Genomic DNA, 16,007 nt, shown 5'->3' with positions numbered 1-16,007 from the left:
ACTGCGATTAACCGATCCGATTATTCGATTAATCGGTCCTGCGCTAGTTATAATGTATGAAAATATTTAACTATAAGCATTTATACTGAAAAACATTGAATATATGGATTTTGGGTATTGTAAAATCAAATTCATGGGATTTAGAACTCTCGGAAAATCAATGAAAAGCAGTCATTAAATCGTCGTTAGTGAACAATTTAACACTGATTTTCTACTCCGAAACACTTTCTATTAAACATCTTATTCATTTAACTATTGGAATAAATCATACTATAAATATACTATAGACATAATTCATCATACATATCCCGTAAAGAGGTGCTAATAATAGACCAACAAACTTCGATTTCCTAGTGAATTTTTCCTTAAAGTGCTCCATTTTTAGTCGATTTATGTTGTTTCTTTTTATTTCGATCAGTGTAAAGTATTTTCTCAGATGTGCCAATGTGTGGATTTAATCCCACATTTGAAGACAATTAATCGCTATAGAGTATTTTTATCTGGGATCAAGGTGCAAGCACTCAAAAGTCAACATATTGCTATTGTTGCCAGGGGTGTTAATACTTAAGGGGGAGGGGAAGTCATCTAATAATTTCAAAGAAAAGCCTCCAGCTTTGCATGGGCAACAAAATAATAATAATACAAACATGATTAACGACATCGACGATAACACCAACACGGCTGAGAGTCTTTTTTTTCCTATTATTATTTTGAGTTTCAGGAATGTAACATCGACTAACAAAGCACGTATTCCCCAACAAAATACGCTGAAGGGTTGAGCGTCCACAATGCTTTGAATCATTTTTCGCAGATAGGAATATCCATTCTGGTAAGAAGTAATGGCATGGTAATAAGGATCCTTGACAAGGAAAACTCTTAAGATTAATGAAACGAGCTCTTTACATCTTTCATGATAATCTTAATGAGAGGAGGAATTGAGTCGTCATGAATCGACTCGACAAAGAAAAATGGGCGTTATCTTAAATATATATTTAAAAATAAGGTGGAATGAAATGATTTGCTCTCTACTATATAAAGTTCAAAGCTTAGGAACTGCTTTTCTTATTATTACACACACAGGGCCGTTAAATACTCATTCACATGGAACACAATAACATAATCTAATCCTATTATCAAATACTTTCATTTCCGGCTAATCGTTTTGACACGAAGGGTGTGCCACTACTTGATGTCTGCATTTTGTCTACTTTATAGTAGTTTGATAACTGGATCCAGCTTCGAAACTCGTTGGCGGCACAGTGATGGTCGGCTGAAGTCGGTTTCTTGTGGTTTTCCAACTTTGAGGCGTGAATGCGAGCCGGTCCCCCCCATTTGCAAAACTCTCTAAGCAGAGAGCGGTCTGACCTTCATCATGATACAGGGTGGTTATAAATAAACCGACACTACTCAGGCGTGTGTGCTATCCTGATGGAGGTATTTTGATGGTACTTGGTATATATAGGATATATGGACATTGGGGAAAAGAAATATTCAATGAGAGAAAATAGTTTACATTTTTTGATCACCAGGTGTTTTTTAATCGCAGTTACCTTTTTCTCCCATGGTCCAAATAACGTGTATACCGAGTTTCAATGAAATACGTCCACCACAACGGACGCTACATAGGTCGGAGCAGTGTAAGTATAATTAAGCTGAGTAGTTGTCAGTTGAAATATACTAACACTATATTTGAAATATACTAACACTATATTTGAAATATACTAACACTATATTTGAAATATACTAACACTATATTTGAAATATACTATATATATATCTATCTATATATCTATCTATATATATTTATTTATTTATTTAACCGTTTAAAGGCCGAACTATGAACAAAGTCACTTATTGTTTTGAAATTTGGAATTCGGGGTCCTTTTGCATGCCTATACATAGATCAACTTTGAAATTTGAAGAAAGCAATTTTTTTCTTCGTTTTTCACGATGTTCCATAAATGGAACATTGGCACTCGGGGAGAGGTAAAAGCGGAAACTGGTATTTCTGGAGTACAGTTATCACACGAAATTTTTTATTTTCTAATACAAATTCAAATTCGTAACACATACTGGCTTTTTTAACATAAAAATGTGTGTGTGAGTGCAGAAAATTCGAAATTTTTTCTAATGTCAGTAATAACAGAAAAAAAACATATATATTTGATGGACCCGTTTCTCACATTGGTAGCATTTTTACACATTTTTGGCAAACCGCATACCATCCTCGCGTCGCAGACACAATATAATGGCCATCAAATGACCTGACATCTTTTTTTCAGTTGACAACGTGGACCTGGATAAATAATTAACCCCTCCTTCGTTCGTAGAGTTGTCACTTCTCTTCGGAATTTCAAATGCGAAATACGATCCGCTTCTCGCAACTCTGAATGAATTATCCAACGTGCTATAATGGTCATATGACCAATATTTTCCAATAGAATCCAGAGCTGGTTTCGATCGGATTCTAAAAATAACTTTTTTTATCCCATGCAATAATTTTTTTTCGGATTGGTCAAAACTGTTTTGCCTTTATTGAAACTTGAGTGTTACACTTACGTTTTGGTCCTTTTTTTCTACCCTACATCTTTAGAAGAACACGTTTTAGGAGTTTTCTAACACCCCATCCTAGTTGTTGAAAAATTACCTAGCATTTCACATACATCAGTTGCAACTGTTGATGCTAGATCATTTTCAACAATATCATCTTCATCCATGATGTTCATTTTCATTAGCACGTAATTCGTATATATCTACATCCTCTAATTCGGAATCTGCAAATTCGAATCTCTAAATATACTACAGCTTCTTCTAATGTGAGATATTTTTTTTGATATGGTTACATTCAGTTGAACACAACAAGGCTATCTAGAATTGTTGAACTCGGTTTGATTAGTCTGCAGTTCGCAAAAATATACATTTCTAAGAATGCAAGAATAAAAAAGTACTCACTCGATATAAACAATCCACCACATTCCTCTGTGTCATATTACCCAGAATTAGCTCCTATAACCACGTCAAATGGTGACAACCAACCTGAGGTTCGAACGGGAAAATCGAAGCAGCGCACTACAAATTAGATATCCCGCTCTCTTGAAAGGCCAAGGAACATGCATTTTTGAACGCGTGTAACTCTTTAACGTTTAACAGCACAAAGAAACTAATTTATTTACTTTGATTGATATATTAAGTGGTAGAAACACACAAAATAATTTTCAATTTACTCCAAAATTGAAATTTTGGCAAATTTTAATCGAAATGGGAAAAAAATGCCCAGAAAATGTCAAATTTCAAAATTCTGTCAAAAATGTTTGTATCAACCTAAAGTTTCTGAATTTATTTCAAAAAATACTTTGAACTCTTCTCTATATACGATAAAAAACCAGAAATGTTTGAATCAAGTTTTATATAATATTTTTGTAAATAAAAACTATGTTCCATTTATGGAACATTGGCCTTTAAACGGTTAATCTTTCTTTTCTTCATGGTCCATATATTCCATATACCAAGTATCATCAAAATACCTCCATCAGAATGGCCACTGCATACGTCTAAGTAGTACCAGTTTATTTATAACCACCCTGTTCTTGTATAACACGAAAAAATTCATGCATTTATTATCCCGTCTTAATTTCAAAATATAGAAGCCACGGAAAAAGCACAACCCTGGCAACATAATACGTAAGGGCCACACATTCACTCAGAAAACCCATTCCGGCATGTATTGATTTTCGGAAATTACGCAAAGGAATGCGTACGAGTTACATGTACGATTAAATAGTAATATATATATTAGTTTGATAATTTTTTCGTCTATTGAGGAAATGAAAATCCACTGCGTTTAATGACTAGTGACATTCAATGATTTTTACCACGATGTCTAGCCTAATTCTTATTAGACAGAAACTAAAGACTAGTATTCCAGAAGAAAATCAATTTCTATGAGGTATGATTTGCATTAATATATTTGAAATAGCAGACTAAACATAAAACTACTACCAAAAATGATTCAAGGAATTCATAGAATTTCTTATGAAAAATTCAATAGTTATACTCAAGAGAGATTTTGTTTTCTTTTATATGTATATATATATATATATATATATACACACACACACAAATACCAGAATCTCAAAAATAGCGAAAACTAAAATTCCAGAAAATTACACTAAGATATTGACGTATTTCATGCACGTATTTGAGGTGTTTTTCTACCGCCACGGAATATATATGGTGTTGGACACACACACGTTTCAAACACATCTGAAAAATAATTGATTTATGGTATTTTCGTATGTTTCCGAGCTATTACAGTCCGAATATCAATCGAAATTTCACTGTCGTTCCATTTCCATGGACAGGAAAAAACACCCTTTATGATCGATTGCAAAGCTAAGGAAATAAACGCGAGACTCTCACAAAGGGGAAAAAAAGCAATTGCGACAGATACACGTTTTTGTTGGAATTGGCATGGCCATAGGTCATATTCCGTCTGTGTACCGTGTTTTCTTTCATTTTCAGACCTGCGCGTTTTCAATTATACGTTTCTTTCCGGACAAGAGCCAATTATTATCCAATTCGTCTACGTAAAAATACCACAAGGTTTTTTTTTTTCTTTCAATTTTTCGTCTGAGCTACTTTGCCGATTTATTTACATGCGAAAAACAAGAATTTTTGGTGTTTATTCCCAACATAATATGAAGTAATTATTTTCCGGACTGAATATATCGGGCCAACTTGGCTCTGATCGAGAACCAACATAATAGTCAGCTGGCCGCACCAAGAGAAACACTTCGGTGTATAAGCCGCAGCAGTAAAATGACCCAGAAAACTCGCAGATTTTTCTCCGCCATGAATAATGTGGTGAAATACTGACAATATAGTCATCAAACTCTTGCTCTGAGGCGTACGCAGAAATTTTTCGAGGGGGTTTTTCAGATTTTTTCCCTTCTGAGTAGGGGGGGGGGTTTACGTTTCTCCTGCAAAATAACACTATAATCTTGGCTCGAGGGGGGTTAGAACCCCAAAAATCCCCCTTTGCGTACGCCAATGCTCTGGGGTATATATTCCTCCTCTTTTTCATAAACTGGTACATACTCATTATTTATCTGGTTGTTTTTCCAGCTAGATACAATGAATTAAAAAACACAGTTTCTTCTGCAAATTATTTATTCCAATACGTTCATAGTTTGAATATTACAGACAAAACATTGTTTTCTAAATTTTTATACATTTATTTTTTCTTCTTATTCCTGATTTGGTACACCTCGTATAGTGGCAATCTGTTGGCCACATCGCTATACTGCATTTTACTGTCGTTAACGAGTTCGGTTGGAAATGAAGGCGCTAGGGGAAATTTCTTGTTATCTATATTCTTCCCCAGTTGGAACCTGGGACCTGATGGCAACCTTCACGGTGGCAGATGAGCATCCTACCACCACGCCACTCGTGCTGTCTAACAGGTGAAATAGAAGATTGAGGTACGCACCGGTAGACTTTTAGAGCAGTGGTTCTCAACCTTTCGAAGCATGCAGCCCGGTAGAATTTTTTTTTTTTGAGTGGAAAGCTCGGTCATAAACACAACTAATGAAAAATAAATAGGGAAAAATGAAATGATGAATCACTCGCGGCCCGGTTTGACTGATGCCAGGGCTCAGCGGTTGAGAAACACTGTTCTAGAGGAGTTTCATCACCACGGTGAAAAGAGTGATAAACGCTAGTCACGTGGATAGTGTTGATCATCCGAAATAGGTAAACATTTGATGGTACCAACATAAGATAGACTAGGCAAGCAATCTGTAGATGGAAAAAGATGCGATGGCGCGTGGGGGATGGGGGTCTTTACCACACAGGAGATCCTATAACCTCCACCGAATTTGCGATACATGTGTTCTTTTTACGTGAGCTACCTTCTTTAACCGGAATGTCAGTGGTTCGGTTTAAGGAAGTGCCAGTCTAGTTGCAGAATTCAATTTCACCAACTTGCCATGTCGACATTTAGAAATGGATACTTTTATGTTTTCGACATAAAAAACCATTATGTTTGGGAGTGGAACGACACAATATATGAACCCGAGTATCAAATAAGACACACTTTGCTATTTGGAATTATTTGGATCTGCATCCAGCCTAGTCGGTTGAAGTTTTGAGGTGCCATTGTGAGTTGGTATCCAACTCCGAAAAAGTTTCGTCGCGGTGAGCGGTTCACAAAATATGCATTCAGCTGCTAACACGTAGACCACAACTTGCAACAGGCAACTTGCCTTGACAGCTTAGCATTCAAGAATTACGATTAAATGCAGATTTCAAGCATACGTATGTAAACGTTGCCGAAAGGCATATATGCTTAACTCTTTATTTTGCTGCTAATAAATTTTAGCAATAATTAAAAAATGAGTCATAAATCGCATTTCTCGGCTAAAATTACCGATATTAGTATATCTATACATTCAGGATCGCAGTTCCTGTATTTTCTTCGTTGAGATATGGTCACCCAAGAAAGAGAAACTAAAATTTTCCATTTCAACCCATAAGGATATTACTTATAATCAATTACAACAATTTAATAATTTTTTCATTAAGTTAGAATAAAATTAACAAGCCTGCGTGCGAACCACTCGTGCCGTTGTCGTGGACCATAGGTTGGGAAACGCATCAGTGGACTTACATTTTAGGGCTAGGGAATTTTTTTATTTATTGGTTAAGTAATGAATATTGATAATGGAACTAGCAGAAATATCTGAAATGTGCAGTATGTCATCAAATTTTCTTATCGGTTAGACGGACTTGGAAATGTTGAACAGGAATTAAAGTGTTAGAAAGTTGGCCATGAAGATATTAACAATCAGAAATACCTCTGGTCCACAATTTCGACCACTTTAGACTGTTTAACTGAACGACTGCAGCAAATATTAAGCTGTGAAGTGAAAGGAAATTTGAATTCAACGGGACTGTCATTACATTTTATAAAAAGTTATCAGTCAGTATTAATTCTGATCAGGAAAACATTCGAGATGAAATCATGGTGCTTATAATTAAAGTTCCCGTGTACTCTGGGTGGTTTTTCTCCAAAACTAATCTATCCAAATACAGCCAAATTTTCATGCAATAAAAAAAAGTTAATTTTTGGCAACATGAAAATGTGGAGATTTTCATTGCATTTTCCTTTCTCCCATGGTTGATATGGTGTATATACCAAGTTTTACAATGGAATACGTCCATCACAACGGGCGTGTGATAGGCCTGAGCATCGTCAGTATACTTACGGGCTCTATATCGGTCTGAGTAGTGTCAGTATACTGAACCTACTAGTTGGACCTATGTAGCGCCCGTTCTGGTAGACGTATTCTACTGAAATACTTGGTATCCGGGTCCATTTATATGGAACATGGGAAAAAGAAGAAATGCAATGAAGAAGCACTACTTTTTCACCTGGTGGTCGAACATCGAACTATTTTTGTGCATAAATCTCTCTCCCATGTTCATTAAGATATCTTGAAATTTGGCTGCATTCGGATAAGAGTACGGGAACTTTAATTATAAACACCCAGTAGTTGCAGATTGTTATATTAATTCTTCATTGGCGTACGCAAAGGGGAGTTTTGGGGTTCTAACCTCCCGTAAGCCGATATCATAGTGTTATTTTGCAGGAAAAAACGTAACCCCCCCGCCCTTGAGAAAATTCTGCGTACGCCAATGCATGTATATAAGGCATTTCTTCTACATGTTATCTTACGTATAATGACAATTTTTTATGATTTCTTTTCGGATAGAATATTTTATTTTAATGTAAAAACGTGACCTTTTCCCTTACATTTTTCTTCATTCGACTATATTTTTTAACTGATGGAGAAGTTTTATTATAGTTATATTTTATAGTTTGAGACCGTACACATAGAAGACTTTGATAGCATAAGCATTATTATATGACCGTTTGATCATAATCAAACGGAAATAAATTTCATGGTCGTCGGTTGCTCAAGTCCGATAGTATTTGATTGCGCAAACAATTCCGCTTATGGGAAATATACATTTCTACCATTAAGAAAAATTACTATAGGTGATTATATATAATAACGAAGCGCTAGGATTAATCCGGTGATACCTGAATATCATTTAGTTAACTAAATATGGTTATAAATGTGAGAGGAAGAGATTTGTATTTTTTAAACGTTTTTTAGTCCCCACCGAATCTCTATTCATTTCGTTTAAAGATAGTGTTCTCATTATTTTTAGTGTTTCTTATTGATCAAAGATACAACAGATATATCGGTAGAACCAACAGCAACGTGTAATTGTTAACCTTGAGTCCCTATTGTTTAGAAAAAAGGTTCACCCAGCATACCAGAAAGGTCACAAAGGACTTTTTTTCCGGTTCTGTCATGAAGATTATATCTACACACATTGAACATAATTTCCCAACGAACTCAGAGAGCCAGTAAAAACCTGAATGTTTTTCAGATGCTTTCATGTTTTAGTGCTATGTTTTAGGGTAACCAGGAAGCAATTTGTTTTTATGACCGATAAAGGACAATCATCGTGACAATTTTTTAATTGTGTTTTAAACCTGATGAGATAAAAACAAAAGGTAATCAAAAATACTTCAAATAACTCTTCTTTACATTGAATGAAATATTGAATTCATAATTCAAAGTATACTGGCGCCTAAAATATGATTGTTTCACACGCGTTTGCTCATCAACCAGTGATGACCAAACTTTTTTATGAGCTGGCCAAAAAAAAAAAAAAATTTGGCGGGCCAATTTCTTATGAAACTCAATATAAAGACTATAAAAATTTTTTCTCATAAAAAGTTTTTTATCATTAGCTATTTAACTTCTCAGAACTATATTTTGGTTGTACATAAAATGAAATAGCCGGTAGTTTTTCTCAATCACTGAAATTGAAAAAATTTAAACTAATATTTTTAAGATCAGCGGAGGTCAGTATAGACCTCCTATAAACTGGCCTCATCGGACCCGCGGGACGTAGTTTGCCCATCACTACTTTAAACGATGTAGTACGCAGGGCCTGTTTCTATTAGGTCCGGGCTCCGAGCAAGTATGAATTTTTTGTGTGTGTGTGTGCCCCTTATATATAGTATTCTTTGATGCAGGGGCGTGAGAAGGGTCCGTGCTTATAATACGAAGGCAGCCAATTTCAAAGCTCTGAAAATTCGCGCTCCGTTTACCAATGCGAGAAACAGGCCCTGGTAGTACGTTGATTCATTTTGCCGGTACAATGTTAGGACGCGGACGCCTCCGATTCCAGCTCAATGTACAACGAAAATAAATTTCCTGAACTACCGATTTTTTCACCACAAATGTATAAAAAACACAAAAAAAACCTATTCTTAAGAGAGTGAAAAAAAATAATAGGTAACATTATATATATATCGTTGTGTTGTTATATACATAAAAACGATGATTGACAGTAATACGTTCACATAAATGTTCATCTGCGTAACTTTTCAGAACTACGTTTGTATATTATGTACAAACTTTGAAACTAAGGTGATTATAACAACTATATTAATAAATAGTTTTTATTCAAAAAGATATGATGTATATGTCTATTGTAACTGGTCGATACGTCGTAGGTCCAACCGTTGTTCATTATTTTTCTCAACCGCTATGTAATATAGATTGCAAAGAAAAGGGACATAGAAAGCTGTAATTAGAGTTTTAAAAGGCTCTTTGACATGTACGTCATTACGCTGTTGAGTCTGTGCATCGGCATGTAATACTAATTAGGTTGGCAAGCGAGTTTTGCAGCAAAGTGCGGGTTTTAGATGTTCGCGAACAACTTGGGCGTCCGTGATGGCAAGAGGCTGGGCAGGAAGTTTGTTAGCCCTTCCTATAATACGTTGAACGGCAGATAAAAAATGGATTGTACGTCGTCTGTGCCCCCCCCCGAATATCGTTGTTTTTCATCAAGCAATTAATTAATCAATTAACGGCAACTCTACTTTTTCTTTATGTTTCTGATTATGTAGATAATGTACATCTTTTTTCTTATCAGTGGTTGAAGAGGCGCGTAAAGAAAATTGAAATGGAAATTTGAAATGCATTTTAATATGAGTCTATATTTTTTGAATAATTTTTTCAGGAACACGGGAAGCTGCATTTGTTCACGCAATCTCCGCCGCTGGAGTTTCTCATGCTGTTACTAGAGCCTGTAGCAGTGGTCGACTAGTACGTTGCGGCTGTGATCGAACAGTTCGTCAGACACCATCTGACACATTCAAATGGTCGGGATGTTCAGATAACATTGCTTATGGTACGGCTTTTTCCAAGAGCTTCGTCGATACTAATGATGTGAGGCAAGCAAGAGGAAAATCTGACCCAAAAGCTATCATGAATCTCCATAACAATGAAGCTGGAAGAAAGGTCAGTTGAAAATATTTGTGATCAATGGAAAATTCAGTTTATCCGTCAAAACACAATCGTATAATTAAATTATAGACGTACGAACGTACTTAATATAGATTTTCCTTCCGCACATATCGTAAAACCATTGATTTGATTTCAAATAAAAAACCAAATCAAAAGAAGTTTTTTATTATCAAAGATGTTCGCCAATCAAGGTAAAAATTAATCCTTTCAATCCCCAAAACAATCATGTGCAAATAATGGCCGATAAATACTATAAACGTGGCCAAAATATTATGCAACGTACCTATATGAGTTCATCTTAAAGAGTAAAAAGAAAGAAACGTTCTCTCAGCAACCAAGTAATATCATTTAATTACTCAATCAATCAGAATACCATGCCCTTTGGCAATCGATCGCTTCAAACCATTAGGCCACAATACATCCATTATTTACAAGGGGGGGGGGATACTTAGGCTAATGATACGATGCGGCACCTGACTGTCGTTGGACACACGTTCTCCTACATTGTAAATTGCTAGTGATACCATGCACGACGATACGCTACCTTGATATCAAGTACATAGACAAGGAATCATCAATTGATGATATTAGTAAATTGTCTTTTCCCACTTATATGGGGTTTTCATGTCATTCCATGATTCTAAACAAGCTGTTTTCTTGTACGTAATGTCAATTCCTTGCAAACATCAAAGTAGCCGTTCACCGAAGCAAAAATGGTCGAAAATGCCGGTCAAAATGAATCAAATGATGATTTTGGGGAGTACGATATAGCTCTGTCGTGATTTTTTTAAAAGGTTCAGATTTGATCTTCCATTATATAAATCAAATTCATTTATTGCGGATTCAGAAAAAACGGCAACCATCTCATAAGAATCAGACAGTATTAGTTCGGAGTTAAAAATGAGTTTATTGAGTTATGGTTAAATGGAGACTTGTATTACAAATATTAGTCTTTGACTTTTTCGATGGGAAAATTTATGTAGTAGGAGGAAATTTCTTGGGCTTTTCACAGATTGACGTGAGACTAAATACAGCGTAGATTTGTGAAAAGTACACCAAAGAAATATGGTATATTGACAGACAAGCAACAGGCTACACTAAGGTCTCAAATTGAAGATATGCTTTATGACGGATAACTCAATGAACAGTGAAACTTGGAATCGTTTATCGACTTGGTTTATGGGGGAGCACGAGATTTTACTTTTTTTTTCATTTTTCTTTAGATGGTACATTTAGAGCTGAAGTAACATATTTGGGGGAGGGGGAGACATTTACGGCTTTGCAGAGCCGAACCAGAATAAATAGAGCTTCCATTTTTATAGTCTTGGCATCTGCGGGTTGAGGCCATAAACCATATTAGAAGTTTTCAGCTACGTCTGGCCGGAAAATGGTAGTAAACTGCGTGGCGTCTCTATTCCGTGAACCATAATCCCCTTCTCTCTGATGTAATATGGCGTGGTTTTTCTGAGTAATTTTGGCCATGAATCGGGTAAACCTATAGTGAAATCTGTAAACATTGGTAGATAACGTTCGATCTATATAGCATATCAACTGATTTTTTCTGGACTTTCTTAAATAGGACTCGCACACAATAATCTGCATGAAGAAGTAACTATAGACTGGATACGCCGTATTCATGGAAAATCTTAGGTTTTTCGACAGTTGTTGCTGTATAAACGATTTCAAATAAAATATAACTATATATACGTATGAAATGATTCACAAGAGATTCTGAAAGAAAATTATGTTAAAAAACAAATCACAAACGGGGGGGGGGGGGGGCTGAGATCTCAGTCCAACCTTGTCTGACAGGAATTTAAAGCTCGTTTTCAGCTGCAGAAAATTGTGAGCCTGGAATCCTTTGTCACATTTTCAAAACGAGGAAAAATAAATTTTTTCGAACATTGGTTCTTTTTTCCCTTCCCTTCCTTCTGTCTAAAGCCAGGGCCACACTCGTGTTAAGCCTGGCTTAATAATCATTCACAAATATTTGCCTTACCCTGATACAATGAAGTAGCAGCGGTATATAGGCTGGAAACACGTTGGCTCAGCTTGGTCCAGTATTCCTTGGCGAGGATTTGCTTTCAGAACACTTTCCGCGTTGCGACTGTTGACTTCGACCAATGTGTAGCCAGACAGAAGATCGGGAAGGAAGGACCTTTGACTTGTATTATAAGTTAGAAGGTACTGATCGTTCTGTTCGACCAGTTTTCCAATACCTTCCAGCCTTCAACATTTGACGATCATTGACAATGGTAGAGCGGCCACACTGTTTGGCCACGACCAATATTGGAACGTATTGGGCCATAATTTACACGAGTCTTGTCCTGGCTTTATTCGAGTTGGTGAATAAATATGCGAACTGTATATAGTAGATAGAGATAGAGTATTCCATTTCTGGGTTTATGAGAGAAGGGCAACAAACAAGAACACCATCGCATAATTATAGCACACACGAATGTCTGTTACTGTAGACATTCACGTTTGTGCGGTTTAATGATTTCCTTGTTTTTTATTTCTGAATTTTTATCGATAATGTGCAGTATTATTGACTTACCCGATAGGCTATCGAATATAGAATGAGAAGAGAGTGCAAGTGTCATGGTGCCTCTGGATCTTGCCAAACGAAGACTTGTTGGCGTGCCATGCCAGAGTTTCGTCTGGTTGGAGCTAGTTTAAAGAACAGATTTGACGCTGCCACAGAGGTAAGACCCAAAAAAGCCGGTAAACGAACGAAGCTCGTTCCAGTCAGCACAGTTTTCAAGCCATACACAGACGTTGACTTGGTCTATATCAATTCGTCTCCAGATTTCTGTGAACCTAATGAAAAGACTGGAGCACTGGGAACTCACGGGCGTGAGTGTAACAAGACATCGAAAGACGTTGATGGCTGCGAACTTTTATGTTGCGGACGAGGTTATAGAAAACACGTTCAAAAGAGTGTCGAACGTTGTCATTGCAAGTTCCATTGGTGTTGCCACGTTACATGCAAACAATGCGAAAGCGAGATTGAAAAGTACGAGTGCATATAGACAATCCTGTATTTAACATATGAATAAATCTCGCGCAAGAACGTCAAGTTGACTAGACGTCTCGTTAAAGAAGCATCCCATCGTTGAACTAAGTCCGAACTTTTCTAAGAACAAAAGGAAGCATCAAATGCTGTCAGTGGCATGCAACTTGTGAATTTCATTGTTTTGGTTCAATATAGCATGCATAGATACTGTATATGCATGGTGAAACGCGTGTGGCATAAGTAGATATGTCTGGAAGACCATCAAGAATAGCCAGTGACACTGCCGAAATATCTGAAATTGGTTTTCGAATGATATAACTTGAATGTATGTGTATTGGACAGATAAAGTGTTCCCAGTTAATATTTTTTAGTAGACTTACTTATACCAATGTAAGACAATGAAAAAATTCGTTTTATTGAACGCACTGATTTTTCAATCAACACTTTTTTATTTTATGCAAAATCCAATCGACTCATCAATCATAGGGAATATACATATATATATATAACTGTATGTACCTGCAATTTACATATATATTTAGTATAATCAAAATTTGATATTGGGGCTGATAAATTTCTATCAAGCCCAAATATCAAGCCTATATATTAATTAGATGACTTAAGTTTTTATGTCTTGAAGGAGTCAGCTTGAGCAATTGCACATTTTTCTTTCTCCATATAATTTGAAATAACTTGTTGTAAATAATAAATCTTAACTAAAATAAACACATGACTGTTAACATCATCAAGAAATAAGTAAGCAAATTATTTCTCTATTTTAAAATTAAGATTTCCAGTTGCATAAGACTCCACTCTCAATATGACGGAGGTTTATATTCTCTATTCTATGCAATACAGAATTGTAACTTTCATGTAAAAATTTTGTTCTGTGATGATCTTGATTCTGATAACGATTAAAATACACTTCCATGTGTGCCATGCTCAAGGTAAAAATCTTCGAAACTGTAGTGCCAATTTTCAAACGTGTCATGATAAAGTATGTAAAAGCTCGGAAACTTTCATGTATAGAACGTTGTGTAGAAATGCAAGTTGTGTAACGAAATTTATGAATGCAATTTGTATAATTAGATTTTTAAAGATCCTGAACAAACTTTGTGTATCTGGTTGTGTAAAAGGATGTGTATAATTCGTATAATTCATTCATTGATATCTTATAGTCTAGTTGAAGAATATATAATAATTTGTGTCTTCTACATTATATATATAGACCTATATATAATGTCAAAGACGCCGTCCACCTTTTTCTTTTAATATTGGTTTTGAAATATTTAGTTGCATATGACATAGCACTCGTTTATCGAGAGTAATTAATTATTATTAATATGGTAATTAAAAAACTAAATTCCAGCTATGTATTGTATGTATCGCGAGCTACTACTTACTATAGTAAGTTCGTCGAAAAAAAAGCTTGAAAAAAAAGGTAACGAAACCGAATTATTCTGCCTTCAAATATTACTATGGTCTAAGATTGTTGAAAATCGTGTATAATATATACGTACGATATAAAACTATGTACGCAAAATTATTTAAATAATTTCATTTTTGTCTATTGAATATCTGTCTGGCGTTCCATCTTCATATGATAAGATATTGTATTAATAACAAGTGATTGCAATCTGCTCGAATAAAACATCATTATCTCACAAACCATGTTGTGTGGTGTTATATATAATTATACTTTTATATATTAATTAAATGCATTGCTGTTGGAGCTACGTGGTAGTAGAGTGGTTGGAGCATCACCATACGATTCGATAGGTCCAGGTTCTAAGTAGCAAGTAATCGACATTAGACTGTATCATATCTAAGTGTAGTTTTTCCTCGTGTGTGTGTCGTACACGACTTGGACTATGACCGTGAAGTGACAAATATTCGAATATGCTGTTGGACAGTAACATAGAACATCGTAAGTATCATGCCTACATTTATTTATATACAGTTTGATTCTATAAATTCATGGGATAAACTTTAAGAGGTGGTACAAGGTACTTAAACAAGCATTTTTGGCCATAGATTGTCGAATCATAATAGCAAGCACGTTAGAGATGCTTTTAGAGGGTGTTCAACAGCACTTCGCCAGTAGCAAATATTAAACAGGGTGGTTATAAAATAAACGGACACCACACAGACGTATGTAGCATCGCGACGACACGGGCTTGAACCCTATCGTCGCCACAGTAATGGTCGGCTGAAGTTGATTTTTTGTGGTTCCCAACTTCGACGCACGAATGCGAGCCAATCTCCTCGTTAAAAAGTCTCGCCACAGAGAATAATAGACCTACAACGGTACAATTATTCAAGCACTACACTTCACACATAGTTTGAAAAATTGATGGCAGATGGCAGCACTCTATACAAGAATTATACACAAACTAACTTCCCGTAAAGTTCACAACACATGCATGAACTTTCCCTAGCATGGTCCAGTTCTTTTTTGACCACCAGCTTATATCTCTTCATTGATACAGAGCGGTGGACCATGATCTGGTTAGGAAGAGACGTATGTAGCACCCATTCTGATGAAGGTATTTTGATGAAACTCTCTCTCTTGATATATAGGATATATGGACCGTTGG

The 16,007-nt window shown here is 35.8% G+C and overlaps 1 protein-coding gene across 3 annotated transcripts in view; it reads left to right on the top strand.

Moving 5' to 3' along the window:
* LOC149085300 (protein Wnt-4-like) overlaps positions 1–15,078 on the top strand; it is a 94,677-nt gene extending 79,599 nt beyond the window's left edge. For all 3 annotated transcript variants that reach the window (XM_089233242.1, XM_089233243.1, XM_089233244.1), the window contains 2 exons: positions 10,108–10,388; positions 12,959–15,078. In XM_089233242.1, the coding sequence (XP_089089368.1) occupies positions 10,108–10,388; positions 12,959–13,426 (749 nt within the window). In that variant the 3' untranslated portion in view covers positions 13,427–15,078. The remainder of the gene's footprint in view (positions 1–10,107; positions 10,389–12,958) is intronic.
* Positions 15,079–16,007: the final 929 nt, after the last annotated feature.

Source organism: Pholcus phalangioides, unplaced genomic scaffold, assembly GCF_987345545.1.
Source record: "Pholcus phalangioides strain wild (caught in Gottingen) unplaced genomic scaffold, Ppha-v1.0 ptg000007l_1, whole genome shotgun sequence".
Lineage (NCBI taxonomy): Eukaryota > Metazoa > Arthropoda > Arachnida > Araneae > Pholcidae > Pholcus > Pholcus phalangioides.
The sequence above is the reverse complement of the archived record's forward strand: the minus strand, read 5'-3'. Positions and strand labels throughout refer to the sequence as shown.